The sequence below is a fragment of the Bubalus kerabau genome, chromosome 16 (assembly GCF_029407905.1).
Source record: "Bubalus kerabau isolate K-KA32 ecotype Philippines breed swamp buffalo chromosome 16, PCC_UOA_SB_1v2, whole genome shotgun sequence".
In the NCBI taxonomy this organism is placed as follows: domain Eukaryota; kingdom Metazoa; phylum Chordata; class Mammalia; order Artiodactyla; family Bovidae; genus Bubalus; species Bubalus kerabau.
In genome coordinates, this window is record NC_073639.1 from 13,342,417 (window position 1) to 13,368,529 (window position 26,113).

Consider the following 26,113-nt stretch of genomic DNA (forward strand, 5'->3'; position numbering starts at 1 on the left):
CTAGCAATCTTGATTCCAGCTTGTGCTTCTTCCAGTCCAGCATTTCTCATGATGTACTCTGCATATAAATTAAATAAGCAGGATGACCATACACAACCTTGACGTACTCCTTTTCCTATTTGGAACCAGTCTGTTGTTCTATGTCCAGTTCTAACTGTTGCTTCCTGACCTGCATACATATTTCTCAAGAGGCAGGTCAGGTGGTCTAGTATTCCCATCTCTTTCAGACTTTCCACAGTTTATTGTGATCCACACCGTCAAAGGCTTTGGCATAGTCAATAAAGCAGAAATAGATGTTTTTCTGGAACTCTCTTGCTTTTCTGATGATCCAGCAGATGTTGGCAATTTCATCTCTGGTTCCTCTGCCTTTTCTAAAACCAGCTTGAACATCTGGAAGTTCACGGTTCATGTATTGCTGAAACCTGGCTTGGAGAATTTTGAGCATTACTTTATTAGCATGTCAGATGAGTACGATTGTGTGGTAGTTTGAGCATTCTTTGGCATTGCCTTTCTTTGGGATTGCAATGAAAACTGACCTTTTCCAGTCCTGTGGCCACTGTTGAGTTTTCCAAATTTGCTGGCATATTGAGTGCAGCACCTTCACAGCATCATCTTTCAGGATTTGAAATAGCTCAACTTTAATTCCATCACCTCCACTAGCTTTGTTCGTAGTGATGCTTTCTAAGGCCCGCTTGACTGCACATTCCAGGATGTCTGGCTCTAGGTGAGTGATCACACCATCGTGATTATCTGGACTGTGAAGCTCTTTTTTGTACAGTTCTTCTTGTATTCTTGCCACCTCTTCTTAATATCTTCTGCTTCTGTTAGGTCCATACCATTTCTGTCCTTTATTGAGCCCATCTTTGCATGAAATGTCCCCTTGGTATCTCTAATTTTCTTGAAGAGATCTCTAGTCCTTCCCTTTCTGTTGTTTTCCTCTATTTCTTTGCATTGATCGCTGAGGAAGGCTTTCTTATTTCTTCTTGTTATTCTTTGGAACTCTGCATTCAGATGCTTATATCTTTTCTTTTCTCCTTTGCTTTTTGCTTCTCTTCTTTTCACAGCTATTTGTAAAAGATGGCAAGCCACTTCAGTATTCTTGCCTTGAGAACTCCATGCTGCTGCTGCTGTGCTAAGTCGCTTCAGTCGTGTCCGACTCTGTGCGACCCCATAGACAGCAGCCCACCAGGTTCCCCCGTCCCTGGGATTCTCCAGGCAAGAACACTGGAGTGGGTTGCCATTTCCTTCTCCAATACATGAAAGTGAAAAGTGAAATTGAAGTCACTCAGTCGTGTCCGACTCTTCGCGACCCCATGGACTACAGCCCACCAGGCTCCTCCGTCCATGGGATTTTCCAGCTAGAGTAATGGAGTGGGGTGCCATTGCCTTCTCCGGAGAACCCCATGAACAGTATGAAAAGGCAAAATGATAGGATACTGAAAGAGGAACTCCCCAGGTCAGTAGGTGCCCAATATGCTACTGGAGATCAGTGGAGAAATAACTCCACAAAGAATGAAGGGATGGAGCCAAAGCAAAAACAATACCCAGTTGTGGATGTGACTAGTGATAGAAGCAAGGTCCGATGCTGTAAAGAGCAATATTGCATAGGAACCTGGAATGTCAGGTCCATGAATCAAGGCAAATTGGAAGTGGTCAAACAAGAGATGGCAAGAGTGAATGTCAACATTCTAGGAATCAGCGAACTAAAATGGACTAGAATGGGTGAATTTAACTCAGATAACCATTATATCTACTACTGCGGGCAGGAATCCCTCAAAAGAAATGGAGTAGCCATCATGGTCAACAAAAGAGTCTGAAATGCAGTACTTGGATGCAATCTCAAAAACAACAGAATGATCTCTGTTCATTTCCAAGGCAAACCATTCAATATCACAGTAATCCAAGTCTATGCCCCAACCAGTAATGCTGAAGAAGCTGAAGTTGAACAGTTCTATCTTCATAGATATGTTTATTCTAGAAGATAGTACAGAGCCTGCCTCATTGCCAACTAAAGGGAAATTCAAATCCTAAAACATTTCTAGGGTCCCCTACAAGACCTTTTGTAACTAACACCCCAAAAAAACGTCCTTTTCATTATAGAGGACTGGAATGCAAAAGTAGGAAGTCAAGAAATACCTGGAGTAACAGGCAAATTTGGCCTTGGAATACAGAATGAAGCAGGGCAAAGATTAATACAGTTTTGCCAAGAAAATACACTGGTCCTAGCAAACACCCTCTTCCAACAACACAAGAGAAGACTCTATACATGGACATCACAAGATGGTCAACACCGAAATCAGATTGATTATATTCTTTGCAGCCAAAGATGGAGAAGCTCTATACAGTCAACAAAAACAAGACCAGGAGCTGACTGTGCCTCAGATCATGAACTCCTTATTGCCAAATTCAGGGTTAAATTGAAGAAAGTAGGGAAAACCACTAGACCATTCAGGTATGACCTAAATCAAATCCCTTATGATTATACAGTGGAAGTGAGAAATAGATTTAAGGGACTAGATCTGATAGATAGAGTGCCTGATGAACTATGGACTGAGGTTCATGACATTGTACAGGAGAAAGGGATCAAGACCATTCCCATGGAAAAGAAATGCAAAAAAAAAAAAAAAAAAATACTGGAGCCAAGGTATTTCTACATGTATTAATGTAATCAGTCAGTTAGGAAGAATTGCTCAAAGTACAATAGTAACAATGAGCCAATTTATTACTTTATATACAGTTGATGAAAGTACTAAGAAGTCAGGTTTTCTTGTCTCTTCTCAAATAAATCTTCAGTTTAAAATAAAGTTTAATAGAGACTATAATTTGAACTTCTTTACATGGAATATCTATGAAATATCTATGTCTTCTATATCTATGGAAGCCAAACATTTCACAAATAGCAAGGTATAGACAAATTCTTGCTGAGAAAAATTAAATCTATTAACTTATTAGATGTTAATACTAATATCAAATTATTAGAAATTGGTATTTGTTGACTGTTAACAATTTCACTTTCTTTATAGTCCTTACATATATCAGAACAGTCATAGGCCACCACAGAAGGCTGTTGATCATTATTTTACAGATGGGTGGGTAACTTGTTCTTTTTCTCCCTAAACTGGATGGAAAAAAATAAAGGAACAAGTGACTCCCATGAACCTCTGGGTGACAGGATCTAGACAGCTGGCATATTTTGTCCAGCCTTGAATACACAACCACACCCAAGTTGCAACCCTTCACTGGCTTCCTGTCCTTCTCTGAATTAAATCCAATTCATAATCCTTTTACATTCACCTGAAAAGTACTTGAGTATCTACCATGTGGCAGACACTGTTGATACCCTGATAATTAAGATATGAGTATAACATAATCAATAATAGTAATAATATTATAATAACTATTATAATAACATAATCATAACTAGTTCAGGACTAGTTAGGGGAAAAAAATGTTTATTCTAGAAGATAGTACAGAGCCTGCCTCATTGCCAACTAAAGGGAAATTCAAATCCTAAAACATTTCTAGGGTCCCCACGATCTTCAATAGCATATTGCAGTATCTCTGGGTTCATCCATTCTCCACAGGGACCATTTTAATAGACTGATTCTGCATCAGACAATTCTGAAGGCCTAAGACTACAAAAACTCTCACTTCCTAGCAAGTCTTTCTACAAAACTTCAGTGTCTCAGCCATAAATGTTAAATTCAGTCTCTCTGGGCATTCCAAAGGGTCTTCTAAGTTTGTTTTTCAGGTTCATGCTTTTGGATAGTGGCTGCCCAATAACCAAAAATAACTGAAAATCCAGAATATGAGACACTGAGGAATGCTTGACAGTGATGCAGTGTGTTCACACTAACTAAAACAACAATCCAAAACACCCTGTGTCTTCGACTATTAGACCCCAAAACTGTTATCTACTTGTAGCTATTTCTATGAAAGATAATTTGATAACCATCCTGTTTCACTCAGCCGTCAACAATAACACCCCGAAATAATATTGACTCATATGCCTCTCAAATTCCCAACATATGTTGGATCATAGAATAAGCAAGAGAATTCCAGAAAAACATCTACTTCTGCTTCATCGACTTAGCTAAATCCTTTGATTGTGTGGGTCACAACAAACTGTGGAAAATTCTTATAAAGAGATGAGAATACCAGAGACCACCTTACCTGCCTCCTGAGAAATCTGTATGCAGGTCAAGAAGCAACAATTAGAACTGGATATGGAACAACAAACTGGCTCCAAATTGGGAAAGGAGAATGCCAAGGCTGTATATTGTCACCCTGCTTATTTAACTTCTATTGAGAGTACCTCATGTGAAATGCCAGGCCAGATGAAACACAAGCTGGAATTAAGATTGCTGGGAGAAATATCAATAACCTCAGAAATGCAGATGACACTTCCCTTATGGCAGAAAGCAAATAGGAACTAAAGAGTGTCTTGATGAAAGAGAAAGAGGAGAGTGAAAAAGCTGGCTTAAAATTCAACATTCAAAAAATGAAGATCATGGCATCCGGTCCCATCACTTCATGGCAAATAGATGGGGAAACAATGGAAAAGAGTAACAGACTTTATTTCCTTGGGCTCCAAAATCACTGCAGGTGGTAACTGCAGCCATGAAATTAAAAGATGCTTGCTCCCTGGAACAAAAGCTATGACAAACCTAAACAGCATTTTAAAAAGCAGAGACATTACCTATCAACAAAGGTCCATATAGTGAAAGCTATGGCTTTTCCAGTCATCATGTATGGATGTGAGAGCTGGACCATAAAGAAGGCTGAGCACCAAACAATTAATGCTTTTGAACTGTGGTGTTGGAGAAGACTCTTGAGAGTCCCTTGGACTGCAAGGAGATCCAACCAGTCCATCCTAAAGGAGATCAGTCCTGGGTGTTCATTGGAAGGACTGATGTTGAACCTGCAGCCCCAAAACTTTGGCCACCTAATGTGAAGAGCCAAATCATTGGAAAAGACCCTGATGCTGGGAAAGTTGAAGGCAGGAGGAGAAGGCGATGACAGAGGATGAGATGGTTGGATGGCATCACCGACTCAGTGGACATGAGTTGGAGCAAGCTCCAGGAGATGGTGAAGGATGGCAAAGCCTGGCACGTTGCAGTCCATCAGGTCACAAAGAGTCAGATGAGACTTAGCAACTGAATGACAAGCAAAGATGCCTCTCCACTTTCACAGCTGTCCCCTAGCCCAAGCCTAGTATGCTGCTATTATAGTTGCCCTATGCTGCTAGTAAAAAGAAGACTGTCAACAAATGAAAATAAGCACATAAGATCTTTGGTCTGGCTTCCAATTTTGCTCTTTCACCAAAGCCTTATTACAGTGAGAACAAAACTGTGGGTCACAAAATAGGCAATTGAAGGAAATTAGGCGACTGACCTATTTAAGTCAGATATGACCTTAAACCAACTACTTAATCTCCCTTGGCCTCATAGGTAAAATCAAGAGTTAAACTAAATGATCCCGAAGTTTCCTCCCAGCTCTAAAATTCCAGGGTTGGAAGACACTGCTTATCCCTCTTAAGTGATTTCCTGGCCATTAACATATTAATTTACTAAATGACATTTTAATTTCATCCCCAAGTATCAGAGACTTTTACACGATCAACAAATGGTACAATTCGCTCCCTAAATGCCTTTAGGCTTGATCATACATTGCCAGAAGTCAGTTATAGCCTTGAGCCTGTGATGAAAAGACAGGGGATTTATAATTGAAACAGACAGTGAGGCTCCTGGGGTGCCACTGGGGAAAAGGAATCTATTCCAAAATGAAATGGGCATTACTGGGTTTCTCATAAAAATACCCCAGGTCACAGTGGCCAGCCTATTAGGAACCCAATTCACTCTTGCCAATTTTTCCAATGACTCCTTTGTGTTATCATCATCTAAAAAACAGGGCTGTAGGTTCTTTCTTTTTTTTTAACAAAGAGAAAACAAGATGCATTTGGTCATCAAAAGCAATCCTTTCAGAAACGGCAATTTAGAATGTGGTGGAAAGCGAATGCATGCCTGTTAAAGCCACAGTTATTCCCTCCCTTGCCAGTCTCCGTTATTCCAGAAACAGCTGCTCTGAAGGTTGGCTAAGGTCTTGTTTGCAAAATCAATTAGCCAAAGAAGTTTGGACCAGTGAAGAATGTCACTCAAGTAAAGAAAGATTTGGAAAACACTTCTACTTCTGTGTTTCTTACAAGAAAACTGATCCACACTCTGCACCACTCAAATACCATGTAACTTAACAAAGAAATGGATCTATCTAAAATGGATTTGTGGATGACTTTCTTAGCAAAGAAGATGCCGACCCAACCCAAATTGGGGCCCAATGATGAGCAATAATCCACAGCATTACAGGAACACATCATGTTCCTCAGGACAGCCATTCCCTTCTCCAGGGGATCTTCTCAATCCAGGTATAGAACCGGGGTGTCCTACATTGCAGGAAGATTCTTTACTGTCTGAGCCACCAGGGAAGCCCCTAGCTTTAACTCTACTATCTTTAAAAGAACCAAATGTTTAAAAGTTCTAGTTGCAATATAGGTCTTCTGACTCAACTAAGCAGAGTCATTCAAGAAATGGAAATATTATATACACATATAATCCAGGCATTCTTTGAAATGTCTCCTTAGGGTTAGTTAACTCATACAGAAACATTTATTTGACTTTGAGTGAAAGAACAAATTCATCTGGTTTTTCAAAATACATGATTCTATACCTTTATCATCATTATCACTTTTATCCTCCTCCTATTTCCCAGGAAACCAATGAAATATGTTTAAATATGTGTGATATGATTACACTGATGACTGAAAAGCAGAGGCTTTCACACAGAAGTTACAAACAGTTCACACATGAGTTAGAAGTATTCACACATGAGTTCACACATGAGTTACTAAGAGACTATTCTAATAATCCAAGCAGAAATGATAAGATACTAAGTAAACTTGTTGGTAGTAGAAATAAGTCCCATATGGTAATTACCAACTATTTGAAACAACATTTTAGTTCTATGTTGCTTAGCTCTTTTTCTCAATAGGAGCAGATGGCTCTAAATATATTTTACATTGCAATAAGTTTTTTTAAGTTTGGGATTATACTCCTTGTGGTAACTAAAGCCGTGCAACTGGGGAGATCATCAAGAGAATACATCTAGCAGAAATGGCAAGAGAAAAGGGGAAGAGAGGCGAAGGGAATGGGGGAAGAGGAGAGGACAGAAGGGAAGAAGCAAAATCGTTCAACAAATAATTTGAGTACTTAAATTTCAAGGTGATAGGATTTATTGGAGAAAACACACACACACACACACACACACACACACAAGCCCTTTGCCTTCCTAGAACGTTCATTCTGCATCTTAAATAAGCAAAATATATAATATACAACGTGTTCATAAGTACTTTGGGCAAAAATTACGCAGGAAGGTGAGACAAAGAGTGTGGAGGTGGCTGCAATTTCAAATATGATAGAGATAGAAAGTCTGCAGGAGAAGCTCATTGGATGAAAATGAGGGCCTGCTATCTGTGGAAGTGTGTTTTAGGCAGAGGAAATAGTAAATGCAGGAACTTTGAGCATACGCAGGAAGGCCAGTATGGCGAGCAGGAGAAGAGTGGTAAGAAATGAGGTTGCCAGATCACGTTAGCTCTTGCAGGCCTAGATAAGAAGGACTTTAGATTTCGCTCTGAGTGTGTTGGAAAGCCAACAAAAGGTTTTTAGCAGATGAGTAACATGATCTGACATACTTTTCAACAGGATCACTCTGGCTGCTCTACTGAAAAAAGACCAGACGCAGGAAAAACTATAGCAGATAGGCTATGTCAGGAGACAATTGTAACTATCTTTGTGAGATATGGGGCTTCCCTGGTGGCTTGGTTCAGTAGTAAAGAACATACCTGCCAATGCTGGAGACCTGGGTTCAATCCCTGGGCTGGGAAGATGCCCTGGAGAAGAGAATAGCAACCCACTCCAGTATTCTTGCCTGAAGAATTCCATGGACAGAGGAGCCTGGCTATAGTCCATGGGGTTTGCAAAGAGTTGGAAACAACTTGGCCACTGAGCACATGCATGCATGTAAGAGGTGATGTTAGTGGTAGAAAGTCATATTAAGTTCTGAAAACAATTTTAAGAGAGAACCATAGCATTTGTTGAGGGATTGGAAGCAGAGTGTGAAAGAGCAAAATCAAAGATGAGATTCTGGCCTGAAATTAGAAAAAACACATGAGAAACAAGCTTGTGGTGAAAGATCAGGGGAAGTTTGGGAGAAAACAGAGGCCAGTTTGGACATGTTACCATTGACAGTGTACTGTAGAGATCTATTAAAGATGTTGACCAGGTAGCTAGAACTGGGAGCCTTGCCAGAGGGGAACCCGAGACTCTAGACCTGAGAGTCATCAACATACAGAAGGTGATGCAGGAAATGAGACTGAAGAGAGGGTGCAGACAGAAAGAAGAGGCAAGACCTGGTTCTGGGCACAAGGTGTCTGGGAGCTAAGAGGGGATCAACACAAACCTCCCATAGGAGTAGGCAGAAGAGCATTCTCCCGAGTGTGTCCTGGAAGCCACGCCAAGAACTTCACAAAAGAGGGAGTGGCCAGTTTCGTCAAATGGTCCAGTCCTAGGAGGCCTGAGCTCTGCGGCTCCTCGAGGTGAGTCTTGGTAGGTTTGGTACAGGCAAAAAGCAGGTTGAGGAGGGCTTGAGGGAGTAAGGAGAAGAGAAATTAGATCCAAACAGAATGGATACACTTTTCAAGGAGTTCTGTTGGAAAAGACAGTGAAAAGTGAAAGTGGAAGTTGCTCAGTCATGTCCGACTCTTTGTGACCCCCTGGATGGTAGCCCATCAGGCTCCTCTGTCCATGGGGATTCTCCAGGCAAGAAATACTGGAGTGGGTTGCCATTTCCTCCTCCAGGGGATCTTCCTGATCCAGAGATCAAACCCAGGTCTCCTGCAGGCCCGTACTTTACAGTTTGAGCCACCAGGGAAAGGAAAGGTTGATAACTAAAAGAAGAAATGACATTAAGAATTTCATAATATTTGTTCACATCCTTGTTATAGGTCTTTCATGGTTTCCTTAATCATTTACTATAAGGAAAACAGTCAGTCCCCTTGATTACTTCTGTTGATCTTGTTTCTCAAGAGGACAAAATAGGAATATTTTGCAGCATCCCAGGTGTTGATCTATCAAGGCTTTATTTAGATTTGTTCCATGTATTCTTGCTTTAGTAGATTAAGAAACCATTAGGAAATCTAAATTTCTTTTGGAGGATAAACAATGGCCATCCTCAAAATGCATAATCTGCTCTAATTTTAATGGGTCTGTACTAAAAACTGAATAACGATTATTGTTTTTAATCCATGTAACAGGTGCTGGCTGAGCATCTGCCCTAGGCAGTGTGGGGACATCGCTAAGCTCTACTGGGAAGATATCTTAAGGAGTTTGTGACATATTAGAAAAGATAAGATATCAACCTGTATAAACTGTGATATGCGTGCATGCTAAGTCATGCTAAGTCGATTCAGTCATGTCAGACTTTGCAACCCTATGGTCTGTAGCTGCCAGGTTTCTTTGTCCATGGGGTCCTCCAGGCAAGCATACTGAACTGGGTTGCCATGACCTCCTCCAGGGGTCTTCCCAATCCAAGGATTGAACCCAAATCTTTTATGTTTCCTGCATTACCAGGAGGGTTCTTTACCACTAGCGCCACCTGGGAAGCCCATAACTGTGACACAAATACATATATTTTATCAATGTGCAAATCCTTAACAGCCAGGTTAATCTAATTTTGTTCTCATCACCACAGCAGTCAAGCTATTTGAAAGGGTTTTCCATTTCTCTTATCCATTTCTTCTTTTTTTCCACATCACTAAACCAATTGCCATGAAAATTTTTATAACCTAAGGGATTTGGAGAATGTGTATATTTAGATATGAGTAATGCCTTCCAAGTGAGGAATGGGACTGAGCCCTCAGACTGACTAAGGGAAGGGTGGCTGTAAAGGGGAGCTGGAAGGAGGCCGGACTTAAGAGAGTATACACAGGAACTTCAGAGTCTTCTCGTAGCTTCATTTCCTAAGGATCCACCTTTCAACTAATGTGGAAGGAGGATTGTGGGGCATGATGATAAGGAGCACCAAGGCATCTTCTTGTGTGCAGATTATGTTGTTTCTTGATCTGAGAGTTGATTACACAAATGTGTTCAGTTGGATTTGTGTTCTCCGTGTGTGTATGTGTGTGTGAAATATTTCAATAAAACATTAAAAAACAGCTATATCAGTTACTTAAATGCTTTTTAAAATAAATTGTTTAAGCAACTGAAATAAAAAGTCTTGGGCCAGTGAAATGGGTACTTTGCATTTTATATCACAATTGAGATGAAGATTTTATCAGTCAGGGTTCCACCAGAGAAAGGGATAGAGCCAGTGATAGATAGATAAATATAAAGAAACATAGGTGGGTAAGTAGGTAGATAAAGAGATTTATTAATGTCAAGTTATTGTGTTATGAGATGGGAGCAAAGTTCAAAATTAGTAGAGCAGGCCGATAGGCTGGAAACTGGTGCAGGAGCTGACAAAGCAGATCTCATATGGAATTTCTTCTTTAGGACACCTCAGTTTTGCTCTTAGGCCTTTCAACCAATTTGATAAGCCTCACCCACATTATCAAGGATCATCTTTTTTACTTAAAGTCAACTGATCGCAGATAAGCACTTCTACAAAATAACTTCATAGCAAAACCTAGATGAGCATGGGATTGAAAAAGTAGATACTACAGCCCACCAGACTTGCCAACAGACTATCCATCATAATGGGTTATGTGAGGATTATAGATTGCAACTGAAACTCATCTTTCATTTTGTCAAGGCTATGTTGTCTTACTGGGAAGTTTGAAAAAAAAAAAAGAGAGAAATACGTGAAATAACCAGCTAAAGATGAGAGGAAACTTTTTCTGGGTATTATATGCAGCAACTTAGTACTTTCTAAGCCTCCCCCAGCATGACCCTTGAGGAAGAAATTCTTCATCCTTATTGTCTTCTCAGAAATGAACTACATTCAGAAAGGCTGAAGAAATCTGTTCAATCGTTTGGAGCGATAATAGCATTCCAACAAGCAAAAACGTGTTTTTTTAACCAGCACTGAAATTTGCCAGAATTTATGTGTATGCAAAAAAATTAGAGGAGTCTGAATTTTAAAATTTCAAACTTGGCACATGTGTTTCTCAAATGAGGCATGTGGGTTTTGCAAGTTTGCGGGGGCAGGGAGGAGAGAAGGGATTTATTTGGGAATGAATTTTACCAATAAGAAGAGAACTTAAGGTTCCGATTAGGTCACCAGCATTTTAGGGATGTAATGATACACTCCCTCTTCTCTTGATATTCCAAGATTGATCACAGGCACTAGGAAGAGGGGGCATCTCTGGGTGCAAAGCCCCCTTCTGATATATTCCTCCTTCCCCAAATCCCTGCAATGTCAAGTGAAAAGTGAGAGTGAAAGTCACTCAGTCATGTCCAACTCTTTGTGACCCCATGGACTGTAGCCCACCAGGCTCCTCTGTCCATGGGATTCTCCAGGCAAGAATACAGGAATGGGTTGCTGTTCCCTTCTCCAAAGGATCTTCCCAACCCAAGAACTGAACCCAGATCTCTGGCACTGCAGCCAGATGTTTTACCCGCTGCCTGCCTGAGCCAGAAGGGAAGCCCACAATGTCAAGAGTACCAGTTGAAGAGCCTAATCTTTTCCTTCTCATTGTTTATTATCTTCATATTATAATAACAATTCTGAGTTCATAATAACAACAATAGCTTTTCATTACTGAGCATGAACTAGGTGAAAGAATACTTTACGTGTTTACCAATGTAATGCTCTCAACAGCGATGAAATAGGTCCTATTATTTTTCCCATTTTTTTAATTAGGGAAACTAAGGCACTGGTCCCATCACTTCATGGCAAATAGGTGGGGAAACAGTGGAAACAGTGTCAGACTTTATTTTTGGGGGCTCCAAAATCACTGCAGATGGTGATTGCAGTCAGGAAATTAAAAGACGCTTACTCCTTGGAAGGAAAGTTATGACCAACCTAGACAGCATATTAAAAAGCAGAGACATTACTTTGCCAACAAATGTCTAGTCAAGGCTATGGTTTTTCCAGTGGTCATGTATGGATGTGAGAGTTGGACTGTGAAGAAGGCTGAGCGCCAAAGAATTGATGCTTTTGAACTGTGGTGTTGGAGAAGACTCTTGAGAGTCCCTTGGACTGCAAGGAGATCCAACTAGTCCATCCTAAAGGAGATCAGTTCTGAGTGTTCATTGGAAGGACTGATGCTGAAGCTGAAACTCCAATACTTTGGCCACCTGATGCGAAGAGTTGACTCATTGGAAAAGACCCTGATGCTGGGAGGGATTGGGAGCAGGAGGAGAAGGGAACGACAGAGGATGAGATGGCTGGATGGCATCACCAACTTGATGGACGTGAGTTTGAGTGAACTCCGGGAGTTAGTGATGAACAGGGAGGCCTGGCGTGCTGAGATTCATGGGGTCGCAAAGAGTCGGACACGACTGAGAGACTGAACTGAACTGAACTGAAAGGCACAGCAAAGGAAGGCAAAGTGTTTCAAGTCACAGTTACTATGAGGCCAAGCCAGGATTTGAACCCAAGTAGCCTGACTGCAAAGATCAGCTCTGAACTGGACTGAGTCCCTGGCATCAACACGAATGTGCTCAACACTCAGATACAAGTTGGAAAGTGATTCTCAACATTATTCAACTGTTAAAATATCTCCCCCCTCGTTTTTTACAACAGAGTTAAAATAGAATCTCTGAAAGATAACACACCCCAAAATGTCAACTTGGTAATGAAAGCCACGGTGCTGAATGGACACTAGCTAAAAATGTCTATCAATCAGATGTGGGGCCTGTAAGTTTTGAGTTTTAAATGTGTAGGGCTTCATCTGACAAACACAAGCTGCAATGGATAAGCCTTTCATTTGGACTTCTGCCCAAGGAGAGCTTACCTAGGATTGAAACTAGGTAAATAATTATCAGTTTCTTTATTCTGACATACTTTGAGCAAATAAGTACTTTAAAAAAATAATCTATTAACTTTTTTTGGTTTATAAAATACTGAAGGATAAGATGCTGTAGAAGGGGAATTCATAACTTGCTTTTGGTAATATTCCATTTTCTCCAATATTTTGTCTCTAGACCAAAAAAAAGAGCAGTGATAATATCTTTACAGAGGCAACACTGGTGTGGATTTTTTTCCTCTTAGCAGAACTTTAGACTCTGAAGAAGTATTTTGGTATGTTTATTTAAAGAACAACTAGATTTACTGCCAAATAGCTCTTCATGAAAGACGTATGTAAATACAGCAGAGTAAATGAGATCATTCTATTTCATTTGAAAAACACTTTCTTAATTATGTGAACTTATTTGAAAGAATATGAAATGCTCTGTATTTACTTCTGTAAGAAGTTTGGCTGTGATATATATGGTGTAACCACAGCCAGGAGTTGAAACATATTAATATTGAATGCAAAATCATTTTCTTTTCTCTTTCTTGTATTTTTAATAAAGGAAAATGGTAATCAAAAAATTGATCACCAAAATATCCTCCCTGGTGCTAACTACTGCCATTGTAGCTCGAGTTCATTTTTAATGTGTTATAATTTACATTTGCAATGTCCTAGTCTCTAAACTATTATGTTTAAAAAAATGAATTAAATATATATTTTTTGTCAAAGGTAGCATTAAAATGCACACATGCCTTGTCTTATTTACCTCATAGGGCAATTCACTAGAAAATGTCTGTGCTAATGCCGATTTTCAGTAAATACCTAATAACTTTGTTTCTCAACATTTCAGGTAGGAAACCAGCAATATGGAAGCAATTTCATATCAGCTATCTAGTTCAAAGCTTAAGACTCTGAAAAAATTTGAAAGATGATATTATCTATCCTTTACAAATAGGGAACTGAGGAAGCAAATGACTAAGTGCCTTGCCCCAAATTCCACTGTTAATGAGTAAACTCCATTCAAGGATATTAATTTCCTGTCTTCCAAAGTATAAGCTCCTTCTCACTCCCTCATGCTGCCAACTCAAACCTGATTTGAATACTGATCTTGCTGGTTATTTTCTCCCATTTTATTAGCCTTAACAGCAACATATCACAATCCAAATAGTTGAAACAGGCAATTTTGTTTGTTTGCTTGTTTTTAGTCACGAAGTCGTGTCTTTTTCAACCCCATGGACTGTAGTCTGCCAGGCTCTCCTGTCCACGAGATTTTCCACGCAAGAATACTGGAGTGGGTTGATATTTCCTACTCCAGGGGATCTTCCCGATCGAATCAGGATTGAATCTGCATCTCCTGCATTGAAGGCGGATTCTTTACTGCTGAACCACCAGAGATAGGCTACATACATAGATGTTAAAAAATTTAGTTCATTTTATTCTTGGCAACATTTTAAGTTTGTTTGTTCCACTAAACTTAAAATTGCCTATGTAGAAAATTTCTGATAGTGATTTCTATCTGAAATCATTAAGGAAATTCCAAAAATGAGCTCATTATCACACCATACTGCAGTACAAACAGACCAGTTTATTTTAGTGAATGTCACACTCACTGACTTTATAATCTGAACCAAATGCGTAAGAATCATCTGAATTCCTCCCTTTTTTCCTTGTCTTATATTCCAGTCACAAAGTCTTTTCATTTTCTCTCCAGGGTCTTACTGTCTATGGATTTTAACTTTATCTCAAAGGATGTATAAAACTCTTAGAGGAAAACACAGGCAGAATACTCCATGACATAAATCACAGCAAGATGCTCTATGACCCACCCCCTAGAGTAATGGAAATAAAAGCAAAAATAAACAAGTGGGATCTAATTAAACCTAAATGCTTTTGCATAGCACCAGAAACAATAAACAAGGTGAAAAGAAAACCCTCAGAATGGAGAAAATAATAGTAAATGAAACAACAGGCAAAGGATGCTACCTTTCTCCTGCTGGGACCATTGCAATGACTTCCTATGCATTCTCTCCATCCGGAAGCTCCTCCTGCTCCAATCAAATTATTGCCAAAGTGACCTTTCTGTCCCAGCATGTCCCCACACGTGCTTTAAACATTTCAATATCCTTTGAGATAACGTTAAACTCCACAGGCAGGTATATACATGATGAATCCCTCAGCCTTATCCTCAGCCTCATTTCCTCTAGTCCTTTTCTATATGCAGTCCATTCATACAATGTGCTTACAATTTGGGGCTCTCCTATCTATTGCCCATTATACATGTTCTTTCTTCTGAGAACAGTGTACCTGCCCACACACCACAGACAGAGATGTAAAGTTGCAACAGTAATATTCTGAATATTGATAAATGTTCACATCAAATTTCCTTGCCGACAACTCAAGAGAACACCCTACTTCTGCTCATCCCTCTCTGACACTCATCTCCTTCTTTTCTCCTATTAATGAACAACAGCTTCAGTAATCTGTAACATCTGTCAGATTTAAATCTGGGAGACTGACATATACATACTTCTATATATAAAAGAGAGAACTAACAAGGACCTACTGTATAGAACAGGAGCTCTGCTCAATAGTCTGTAATTTATAACTGTGTACATCATCCAAATACTAGCTGAAGACCCAACAAAAGACATCTAAACACAAGTAGCTAAGTGGCTTAATGACAAACATTGAGCTTGAATTAATCTCTTTTATTCAAGAATGGGTAATTATAAACTCTAAATAATGGAAAATTTGAAGAGATCCCTCCTTGGGGAAAAAAGGAAAAGATACACTCAAGGTGTGGAAGAATTATAACAAAGCATCATGTTATTGGAAATTTCCTGAAAGCACAGCCTCTATTAAATAAGAAAAGCGAATAACATACATCAAACTGAAGTAAGATTGAGCATGACTGAAATGTAAAGTAGAGAGAAAGTCCAGGTACAAGCCTTGAGTTGGATAAAATTTATCACATATATAATTAAAACTGAGCTTCCCTGGTGGCTCAGTGGTAAAGAATTCACCTGCCAATGAAGGAGATGAAGTTTTTATCCCTAGGATGAGAAGAAGCCCTGGATAAGGAAATGGCAACCCACTCCAGTATTCTTGTCTGGGACATTTCATGAACAGAAGAGCTTGGTGGGCTACAGTCCATGGAGTCGCAAAAGAGTCAGACACAAATTAGAGACTGAAGAACAACAATAATACTTAAAACTTGTATTTCTTCTACCTTAAGCTGCATTAAAAACTGGAGAAAATATTTTAGGTATAAATGGCAATTATATGCTTAATATTCTTAATTCCTGATAGCATTATTATGTTTGATATTTTTGTTTACTGTATATCGTGTGTGGTTTTATTTGGTATTTATTTGTGCTTTGAGGTCTTGCAATGTTTTTATGTTACTGATGCTAATAACTGAAGTTTGTAAAAGTGTAGAATGCCCAACTTTGAAATGCTGAAACTGTCTCATTAGAGGAAAATAAACCTGACTGAGGAAAAAAAAAAGAAAGAAATCAATAAAACAAAAACTTCAATTTAAAAAATGGCAAAAATTATTACAAGAAACCTATAAAAATACGTGATTTGTGCATTTTTTTAATGGATACAATATTTTTTATCTAACAAAATGTCAAAAACTGTGTTTACTTGTAATATCTAAGGTTAGCAAAGGTATAAAGAAATAAGTTCTTTGTACACTTATTGATAGAATTACAAATTAATTCATCTTTTTCTTGGGGGCAAGTCTGTTCAAGACAGACTTATGAACATGTACTCCCTCTGATCTAGAAATTTCATTTACAAAAATAATCATAGGCAAGTGCAGTATGTATCTTATAAGCATAATATGAACTGATCTAATATTCACCCATATGATATTATTAATAAATTGAAATGCCTGTGACCTGTAGTAAAATTGTCACTTAATTGGAATTAAAAATGTTTTAAATATGGCATTCCCTAAGTGTTACCTCTTAGTAATTAAAAGCTATGCTTATTTAATTATCCTTGGAATGTCTTCAGGGAAATATGTATAAAGAGAGATAAATTCCAAATGACTACGTTGGGAAAATTAGAAAAAGATGGAGGATTTGGTGAATGAACAGGAAAAAGCAGGTGATTTTTAACAAAGGCTGGACAAACTAACAATTCTGGTAGCATTTCCCCACCTCTGCACTTTGGAACTATCCCCTTTTCTGTTATTAAAAAGGGGAGAAAAGCATGATAGCTTCAGTATAGTGGGTGCCTCTTGCCCATTATGGTTCAAACCTATTTATCCATTTTTTCCCCAGGACAAATAACCACAGGAGCTTAGTGCTCTTCAGAAAATTTGAATATATCCATGAAAAAAATTCACATTTTCCACATTAAGCAACACAAACTAAAAATTTTGAAAGATGTTTTGCCCATAGGATCAAGGTGTGGTAAAACCGACTAGAAGGAGCCCATGGAGTTTTATGTTCGAAAGATGCACTTAACTAATGGTCTTCAAGAGCCTGGTTGTCAAGTATAATACTTGTATTGCTCAGTTCAGTTCAGTCGCTCAGTCGTGTCCGACTCTTTGCGACCCCATGAACCGCAGCACACCAGGCCTCCCTGTCCATCAAAAACTCCCAGAGTTCGCCCAAACCCATGTCCATTGAGTCGGTGATGCCATCCAACCATCTCATCATCTGTCGTCCCCTTCTCCTCCTGCCCTCAATCTTTCCCAGCATCAGGGTCTTTTCAAATGAGTCAGCTCTTCGCATGAGGTGGCCAAAGTATTGGAGTTTCAGCTTCAGCATCAGTCCTTCCAAAGAAATCCCAGGGCTGATCTCCTTCAGGATGGACTGGTTGGATCTCCTTGCAGTCCAAGGGACTCTCAAGAGTCTTCTCCAACACCACAGTTCAAAAGCATCAATTCTTCGCCGCTCAGCTTTCTTTATAGTCCAACTAACATCCATACATGACCACTGGAAAAACCATAGCCTTGACTAGACGGACCTTTGTTGGCAAAGTAATGTCTCTGCTTTTTAATATGCTGTCTAGGTTGGTCATAACTTTCCTTCCAAGGAGTAAGCATCTTTTAATTTCATGTATTGCTCAGTCTCATTCAATTGAGTTGTTAATCTTCCTTGATTGCAAATTTGGACCTTATGGGGATCACTCATTATTGCAGTGGACATTTGTCATTTTCCTGAGACTCTAGTATATGGGGAATCCCCTATCTTATGAGTCTTGGTAAGAGATAAGCTGGACTCCCTTTAGGGAGGTGGATTGTCTCATTATCTTACAGACATTCTAGTTCATGGGAAATAGTAAGACCCTTAGGCCTTACTAAAATATACCTGAGTAAAATATACATTTTTCAGAAAATAGGAGATAAAAACAAAATAAAAGCAAAAAGATTAAGACAAAAGATAAAATAGAGAAGCTTAAAAACAAAACTACAGAAGCCTAATATTAACTTCTTTAAAAGATGTTTCCAGGCAACATGGGCTCTTCCACCAAAATAGATGATAAGATACAATATTTTTTATCCACTACAAAAGGTCATGGCACTTGGGCCATTTTTGTTTTAGGAGAGAAAACATAACTGCTTTTTAGTATGCTATCTGAGCATTTACAAGACATATTAAAGGGTGCCAGTTTCAAGTACGATCCCAGAGGAAAAGAAGGCTCTTCAGCTGACCAGACACTTCTGGAAGCAGCTTCACTAGTTTGCTTTTTACCCAGGAAATCTAATGGTTAGGTTGGCAGCCCTCCCAATAGGAGAATCACAGCAGAAATTGTTAAGATTTGTGGGTAAAGCAATTACCCTTTTTTCAAGGGTCCGTGCTTATTTTGAATGATAGATCCTGGCTTGTCTCTGGTACTAGTCTACAACTAAACATGTGACCGTGGGACAAGAAATGTCACATTATGAATTTATGTATTAATTTACCTATTCCCTCGTGGCTCAGAGGGTAAAGAGTCTGCCTGCAATGTGGAAGACCCAAGTTCGATCCCTGAGTTGGGAAGATCCCCTGGAGAAGAAAATGGCAACCCATTCCAGTATTCTTGCCTGGAAAATCCCATGGACAGAGGAGCCTGGCAGGCTACAGGGCTACAGTCCATAGGGTCACAAAGAATCGGACACAACTGAACAATTTCACTTCACTATGAAGTCAGATGTGCTCCAAAGTGCTCCATCAACAAATGGAAATGGATGTATAGAACTAGATTTGATTAGATTCTGAAAGCACAAATGAGCTTTGGAGCCCCATTACTAATTTCTACTTGGATTTTTATCTCTTACCAGGTGGCTCAGTGGTAAAGAATCTGCCTGCCAATGCAGGAGACATGGGTTCAATCTCTAGGTGGGGAAGATCCCCTGGAGGGGGAAATGGCAACCCACTCCAGTATTCTTGCCTGAAAAAAAATACTATTGACAGAGGAGCCTGGAGGTCTACAGTCTATAGGCGTAACAAAAGAGACAGGTACAACTGAGCATGCACACACTTTTATTTTTGCCTCAGCTATCATGGAGAGGTGTCTATGATCAATTAATCAAAAAAGGGGAAAAATTCCTAGATTTCAAAAGGCTGTGCACAAAACAGAGTCATTCTCAAAATGTAGCTTTCCATCCATGAAACTCTGGGTGCTATTGGTTTGGTTGTCCTAGTAACCAAGGTTGGAATGCTTCAGAAGATACAACAATGGAGTCATTAATTGGTAAACTGACAATACCACCCCACCAATTCAAGCTCTTCATGCACTAAGTAAACAGGCAATAAAGGGAATTATGGTGTTGACTTTTGAGATTGATCTTGACTGTCAAGCGGGATTAGAACTGCTGCTGCACAAACAGGAAAAGTAAGAAATATTGACGGAACTCAAAGAATGCCCTGGAGTGTTTCCTGGTCTGATTTGCTCATTGAAGAAATTAATTGGAAGACCATGGCATCTATGTAGGAAAAGCAAACAAAGGCTCAGATTTCTCAAGAATGAAGATTTGAGACACCACACCAGGTAAAGAACCTTGAACATCTAAGATATTGGCTAAATTTTTTAAAAGACACCTGAAATGAACAGTGAAAAAGAAAAGTTTTAATTGCTAACTTTCAGTCTCATGACCAGTTACAAAGAGGACTGCAACAATGTGTTGTTTCCTCTCCTGTGTTTGTATATTTAAGTTCTCTCTTCTTTCCTACCCTTCAGTTCAGTTCAGTTCAGTCGTTCAGTCGTGTCCGACTCTTTGCGACCCCATAAATCGCAGCACGCCAGGCCTCCCTGTCCATCACCAACTCCCGGAGTTCACCTCAGACTCACGTCCATTGAGTCAGTGATGCCATCCAGCCATCTCATCCTCTGTCGTCCCCTTCTCCTCTTGCCCCCAATCCCTCCCAGCATCAGAGTCTTTTCCAATGAGTCAACTCTTCGCATGAAGTGGCCAAAGTACTGGAGTTTCAGCTTTAGCATCATTCCTTCCAAAGAAATCCCAGGGCTGATCTCCTTCAGAATGGACTGGTTGGATCTCCTTGCAGTCCAAGAGATTCTTGAGAGTCTTCTCCAACACCACAGTTCAAAAGCATCAATTCTTCGGCACTCAGCTTTCTTCACGGTCCAACTCTCACATCCATACATGACCACAGGAAAAACCATAGCCTTGACTAGACAGACCTTTGTTGGCAAAGTAATGTCTCTGCTTTTGAATATGCTGTCTAGGTTGGTCATAACTTTCTTTCCAAGGAGTAAGCGTCTTTTAATTTCATGGCTGCAGTCACCATCTGCAGTGATTTTGGAGCCCCAAAAAAGAAAGTCTGACACTGTTTCCATTGTTTCCCCATCTATTTCCCATGGAGTGATGGAACCAGATGCCATGATCTTCGTTTTCTGAATGTTGAGCTTTAAGCCAACTTTTTCACTCTCCACTTTCACTTTCATCAAGAGGCTTTTTAGTTCCTCTTCACTTTCTGCCATAAGGGTGGTGTCATCTGCATATCTGAGGTTATTGATATTTGAGAAGGAAATGGCAACCCACTCCAGTGTTCTTGCCTGGAGAATCCCAGGGACGGGGGAGCCTGGTGGGCTGCCATCTATGGGGTCGCACAGAGTTGGACACGACTGAGGCAACTTAGCAGCAGTAGCAAGCAGCTTAAAACAGTAATCATTTTTTTTCTCTCCAGTTTCTTCAAGTCAGATTCAAGAGATTGGTGGAGGGATAAGCTTGAAATAGATGCACAGTCTGTTATAATCTAACATTATAACTGATGTCCTACCACTAGGAGCAAGTCACTGAGATCAACAGCATTGAAGGTTTTGGGTAATTAAGCTGCACCTCTTAAGTAGGAGTGTTGGAGTATCCATAGACCCATCTTTGAAACCACCATGTATACAGACATATAGAGACAAAAAACATTTAAATCCATAAAGGATTTCATGATAAACACACCCAGAAAAGCACATGGTATACAATTTCATGCATTTTATCAAAATTATCTCATAATTATAAAAGTGTATGCATGTTATGTGTAACCACACACTGCCAGTGTCAACTTCTCTGCTAACAACTCTCATGAATTATAACAGGGCTGCAGCAGTCCCTGGGGAGGAGTACGTTTTTGAATTATATCTACAATTAAATTCCGTATATATGCAGACAAAACTCTCAGACCATGGGAGGTGGAAGAACGATAGTACAAGGACAGATTTTAGGGCAGAGCTATGAGGGCCCGGAGAGAATCCGAGGGAGGGAGGGAACTCACTGAAAACGACCTGGATTGAGCTCCCAGGCGGGCAGAAAGTCATGGTTCCAGAGCCTAAAGCATGCTAGCTGCCAGCACACCCAACCCACCAGGTGCTCTGGCCACAGCCTCCCAGACGCTCTCATCCACATACAGTGGCTACCCACCCACAGATGCGCACAGCAGCAGCAGCAGAATGGCTAGCACTGAAACGCCAGGAGTGCCCACAAATAACCGGAGAGGGTGGGGACCAGAGAGAAAACTCCACAGAAGCACTAGTGAGATCTGACTAGTCATATTACTATGAGCTCCTTTTCCTATCTAAAAGCTGTTTGACAGATTCAGAATGGTTAAATAACAAAAGTTAATATTCTTATGACTACTTTCTTTTTGGCTAATCTATATTTTCTAAATTCTCTATAATTGATGCATGTGATTTTATGGTAATAAAAAGTTAGGTTTTTAAAATACTCCAAATATGAAGAAAGAGTAAAATATAATTGAAAGTGAAAACAGGATATAAAACTGTATACAGTAGAAACCTCATTCATTTTTAAACGTAGATGTATGATAATATGTGTTGAGATTAAAAATGCATATAGATAGATATGCATACATACACACACACACACACACACACACAGATACAGCTACTTCTATGTATCGATATAACTAACTATATATATGCAGAGGGAGAAAACCTAGAAGGGAACATATAAAAATATAGGCAGTTCTTTTTCAAGTAATTACAAATGACATTGTTGTCTTCTTGGTACTTTTCTGTATTTTATAAATATCTTTAATGAGTATTACTGCTATAATCAAATAGGAAAAAAAAACAATATTTTAAACAATTAAAAAGGGAAATAAATTATGACACTTTTATTAGATGAAATAATATGAAACACTTCCAAAGAGATGCAATGACAAGACGAAATGCACATGATATAATTATAAGTTTAGAAAAGTAAGAAAACACTGGAGAAGCCATGTGAAATCGACTGTGTTGTGTGTGTGTGTGAGTGTCGTATACACATACATAAAATAAGAATTTCAATAGGACTCTTCCTGTTGTCTTAGAATTTTGGCTGAAGCTCCAAAACTGAGAACAATGGGTTATAAATAACTGCACATTCTAAAGAAAGATGCTAGACCCATCTATGGAGGTTGGGTGAAAAGAGAAGAACAGGTCCAGAAACTCACTATCAACCCTCACCACCACCTCTAACCTACTTAAGTGAAGTCTGAAGTGCAAAAGTGGATAAAAGAGCCCCTTTAAGAGAGAGGATTAGGCAAATTCACAGAGAGTGTAGTGGCATTTTCCCTTCCCTTCAAACCCTCTCTCAAAGGCTCCAAAAAGAAACATTCATAGAGGAATAGAACAGCCACAAAATAGAGACACTGGCATCACTCATGTGCCCCAACCTCGAAATAAACTGAAATTAAGTGAGAGTCCTGACAGAGGCTCTTGGAATCTGGGGAGACTGCAAACTGCTGCTCAGTCTGACAGCAGGCAATGGGCTGGAGCCATCTGAGTTAGTAAGGTAAGGATCAAGGACAGTTGTAAGGAGCAGCTGGTACTTCAACTTCATAGCTAGGCCAGCATGTTCAAGATTCCAGCGGACTAAGTGGAATGAAGGATGTGCCCCATCCGAGAGACAGTGAGAGCTCTTGGTGCAGTAAGGAAGGACACGTGAAGAAGTTAGAGAAACATCTGTTTGAGGAAACAGTCTAGATGGAGCACAACTCTGTGTGTGTGCGTGTGCATGCAACGCTGCCGCCGCCCCTGCTAAGTCACTTCAGTTGTGTCCGACTCTGTGCGACCCCATAGACAGCAGCCCACTAGGCTCCCCCGTCCCTGAGATTCTCCAGGCAAGAACACTGGCGTGGGTTGCCATTTCCTTCTCCAACGCATGAAAGTGAAAAGTGAAAGTAAAGTTGCTCAGTCGTGTCCGACTCGTCGGGACCCCATGGACTGCAGCCTACCAGGCTCCTCCGTCCATGGGATTTTCCAGGCAAGAGTACTGGAGTGGGGTACCATTGCCTTCTCCACTTACAACGCAAACTGACTCTTAAAAAAAAAAAAAAAGAAAACAGTGCTAAGACATTGTCTTAGTCTTAAGCCATCCCAGAAATACGGTGGCATAGGACATGCACTCCCTTCTCCTGCAAGAACTCCAAAACTACAATTCACAGCTGAGCGACTGTCAGCTGGAGTATGTTGGATCCTACCAAGATCCCAAGGGCAAAGGAGAAGCCCCAGCAAGACGCTAGGAGGGGTGAAATCGCATTTAGAATCAAACCCTTACCTGCCAGAGAGCTCAAACAAACCTTATGCACACCAGGACCCAGAGACCCCACAGACACTGAGCCAAACTGTGTTTGAGTGTCTCCTGGGAAGGGACGACTCAGCAGTGGCCTGCCGCAGGGGCAGGGGCTCTGGGTGCAGCAGACCTGGGCATGGCATAAGCCCTCTTGGAGGAGGTAGCCATTAATCCCACCATAGAACCACCAGACAAAAAAAGCAGAGATATTACTTTTCCAACAAAGGTCGGTCTAGTCAAGGATATGGTTTTTCCCATAGTCATGTATGGATGTGAGAGTTGGACTATAAAGAAAGTTGATCACCAAAGAATTGATGCTTTTGAACTGTGGTGTTGGAGAAGACTCTTGAGAGTCCCTTGGACTGCAAGGAAATCAAACAGGTCCATCCTAAAGGAAATCAGTCCTGAATATTCATTGGAAGGACTGTTGTTGAAGCTGAAACTCCAATACTTTGGCCACCTGGTGCGAAGAACAGACTCATTTGAAAAGACTCTGATGCTGGGAAAGATTGAAGGCGAGAAGAGAAGGGGACGACAGAGGATGAGATGGTTGAATGGCATCACCTACTCGACGGACATGAGTTTGTGCAAACTCCAGGAGTTGGTGATGGACAGGGAAGCCTGGTGTGCTGTAGGCCATGGGGTCGCAAAGAGTTGGACACAACTGAGCAACTGAACTGAACTGAAGACTTTGTCTCTTTCCCTCTAATATCCCCTCCCTTGTTCAAATAATGGGGAATCCAAGAGCAGGCAAAGAAGTGAAGTTTGGTTAAGAAAAATCAAGCTCACCTTCCTCGCTGTGGGCCCTTGGGTCATGTGGGTCAGAAATAGGTTGGACGGGTGGTCGGAGAGCACCAGGGCAGGAGGAGAGCCTCGGGAGGCTGACACAAGACTGAGCTTCAGGGACCTGAGCCCTTACAAGCTGGACGATGCCCCTGGTCTGGGTGGCTGTGCGGATATGAAGGCTCTCCAGCCAGGCAGGCCTTGCAGCCTCCTCACCCCAAGTTCTGCGCCTGCTCGAGTGGTGGGGGCGGAGCTGGAGCTCGCCCTCTTTGGCCGCTGATTGGCTGCCTCCACTTCGCTTTCACCTTCCGGGAGGCCCAGTGCAGCTGTGAAGTGACTCTCTTGGAACAGCTGACTTTTTTCCGGTGAAGAGTCATATGGTGAAAGGCAAAACTCATAGATTTAATTCTTCCATATTTTTCTTCTGCTGAATGGAACTTCTTGAGCAATAAACTTGTTATTGTTGTTCTTTAGTCCCTAAGTGCTGTCTCTTTTACCACCCCATAGACTATATATAGCCCGTCAGGTTCCTCTGTCCATGGAATTCTCTGGGCAAGAATACTGGGATTGGGTTGCTGTTTCCTTCTCCAGGAGATAGTCACCACCCAAGGATCTAGTCCTGGTCTCCTCTCTGTCGCCTGCGTGCATTGCAGGTGGATTCTTTTACCACTGAGCCACCCCTGAAGCCCGTAATGGAGCTATAATGCAAATATATACTGAACTGAAAGTCAGATATATATATGTTGAACTGAAAGATATACATTTGTCTATGTGGTAAATATGAATTTTGCTGTGCTTGTTTAATATGGGTACTAAAAGTGATGTGGCAGAGAAATGCCACAGTGCTGTTAATACAAATTTTGTATCTGTTTTAAGTGTTTCAAACAGATGTGTGTGGAAGCCTAAAGAAGTGTAGTATCCCAGATTTCTCCCATTAGTTGCCATTTGTAATTGTGAAAAGTGTGGAGTTTGATTCCTGGTGATCTGTGAGGCCTTCTTTCCTTAGGGTAAGTAATGAAAAAAAAAAAAAGATGGGAGGGGGGATGTCTTTTTCATGTGATCATTAGAATATTTGAAAAAAATTTAAATAAATACAAAAGATATATATCTTATACATAAAATATGTGCAATTTATATGTTTTAGTTGGTCTCTGAGCAGAAATTCTCTTAAATTCACTATTTTTAATGTATTTTCTAGCATTCTTTGAAACTGATATAAGAATATGGTTTACATTGGCATTTTGAACTGTTAAAGAGTCACGGGCAAATTATTTTAATTATTATATTTGTTG

The 26,113-nt window shown here is 40.3% G+C and overlaps 1 protein-coding gene across 1 annotated transcript in view; it reads right to left on the bottom strand.

Moving 5' to 3' along the window:
* Window positions 1-624: 624 nt before the first annotated feature.
* Window positions 625-26,113, bottom strand: part of LOC129630301 (uncharacterized) — a 46,974-nt gene continuing 21,485 nt past the window's right edge. Inside the window, exons 5-7 of the mRNA XM_055550804.1 lie at window positions 24,828-25,119; window positions 8,515-8,697; window positions 625-1,064 (exon numbers count right to left, since the gene is read on the bottom strand). Coding sequence (XP_055406779.1) covers window positions 733-1,064; window positions 8,515-8,697; window positions 24,828-25,119 — 807 coding nt within the window. The 3' untranslated portion in view covers window positions 625-732. The remainder of the gene's footprint in view (window positions 1,065-8,514; window positions 8,698-24,827; window positions 25,120-26,113) is intronic.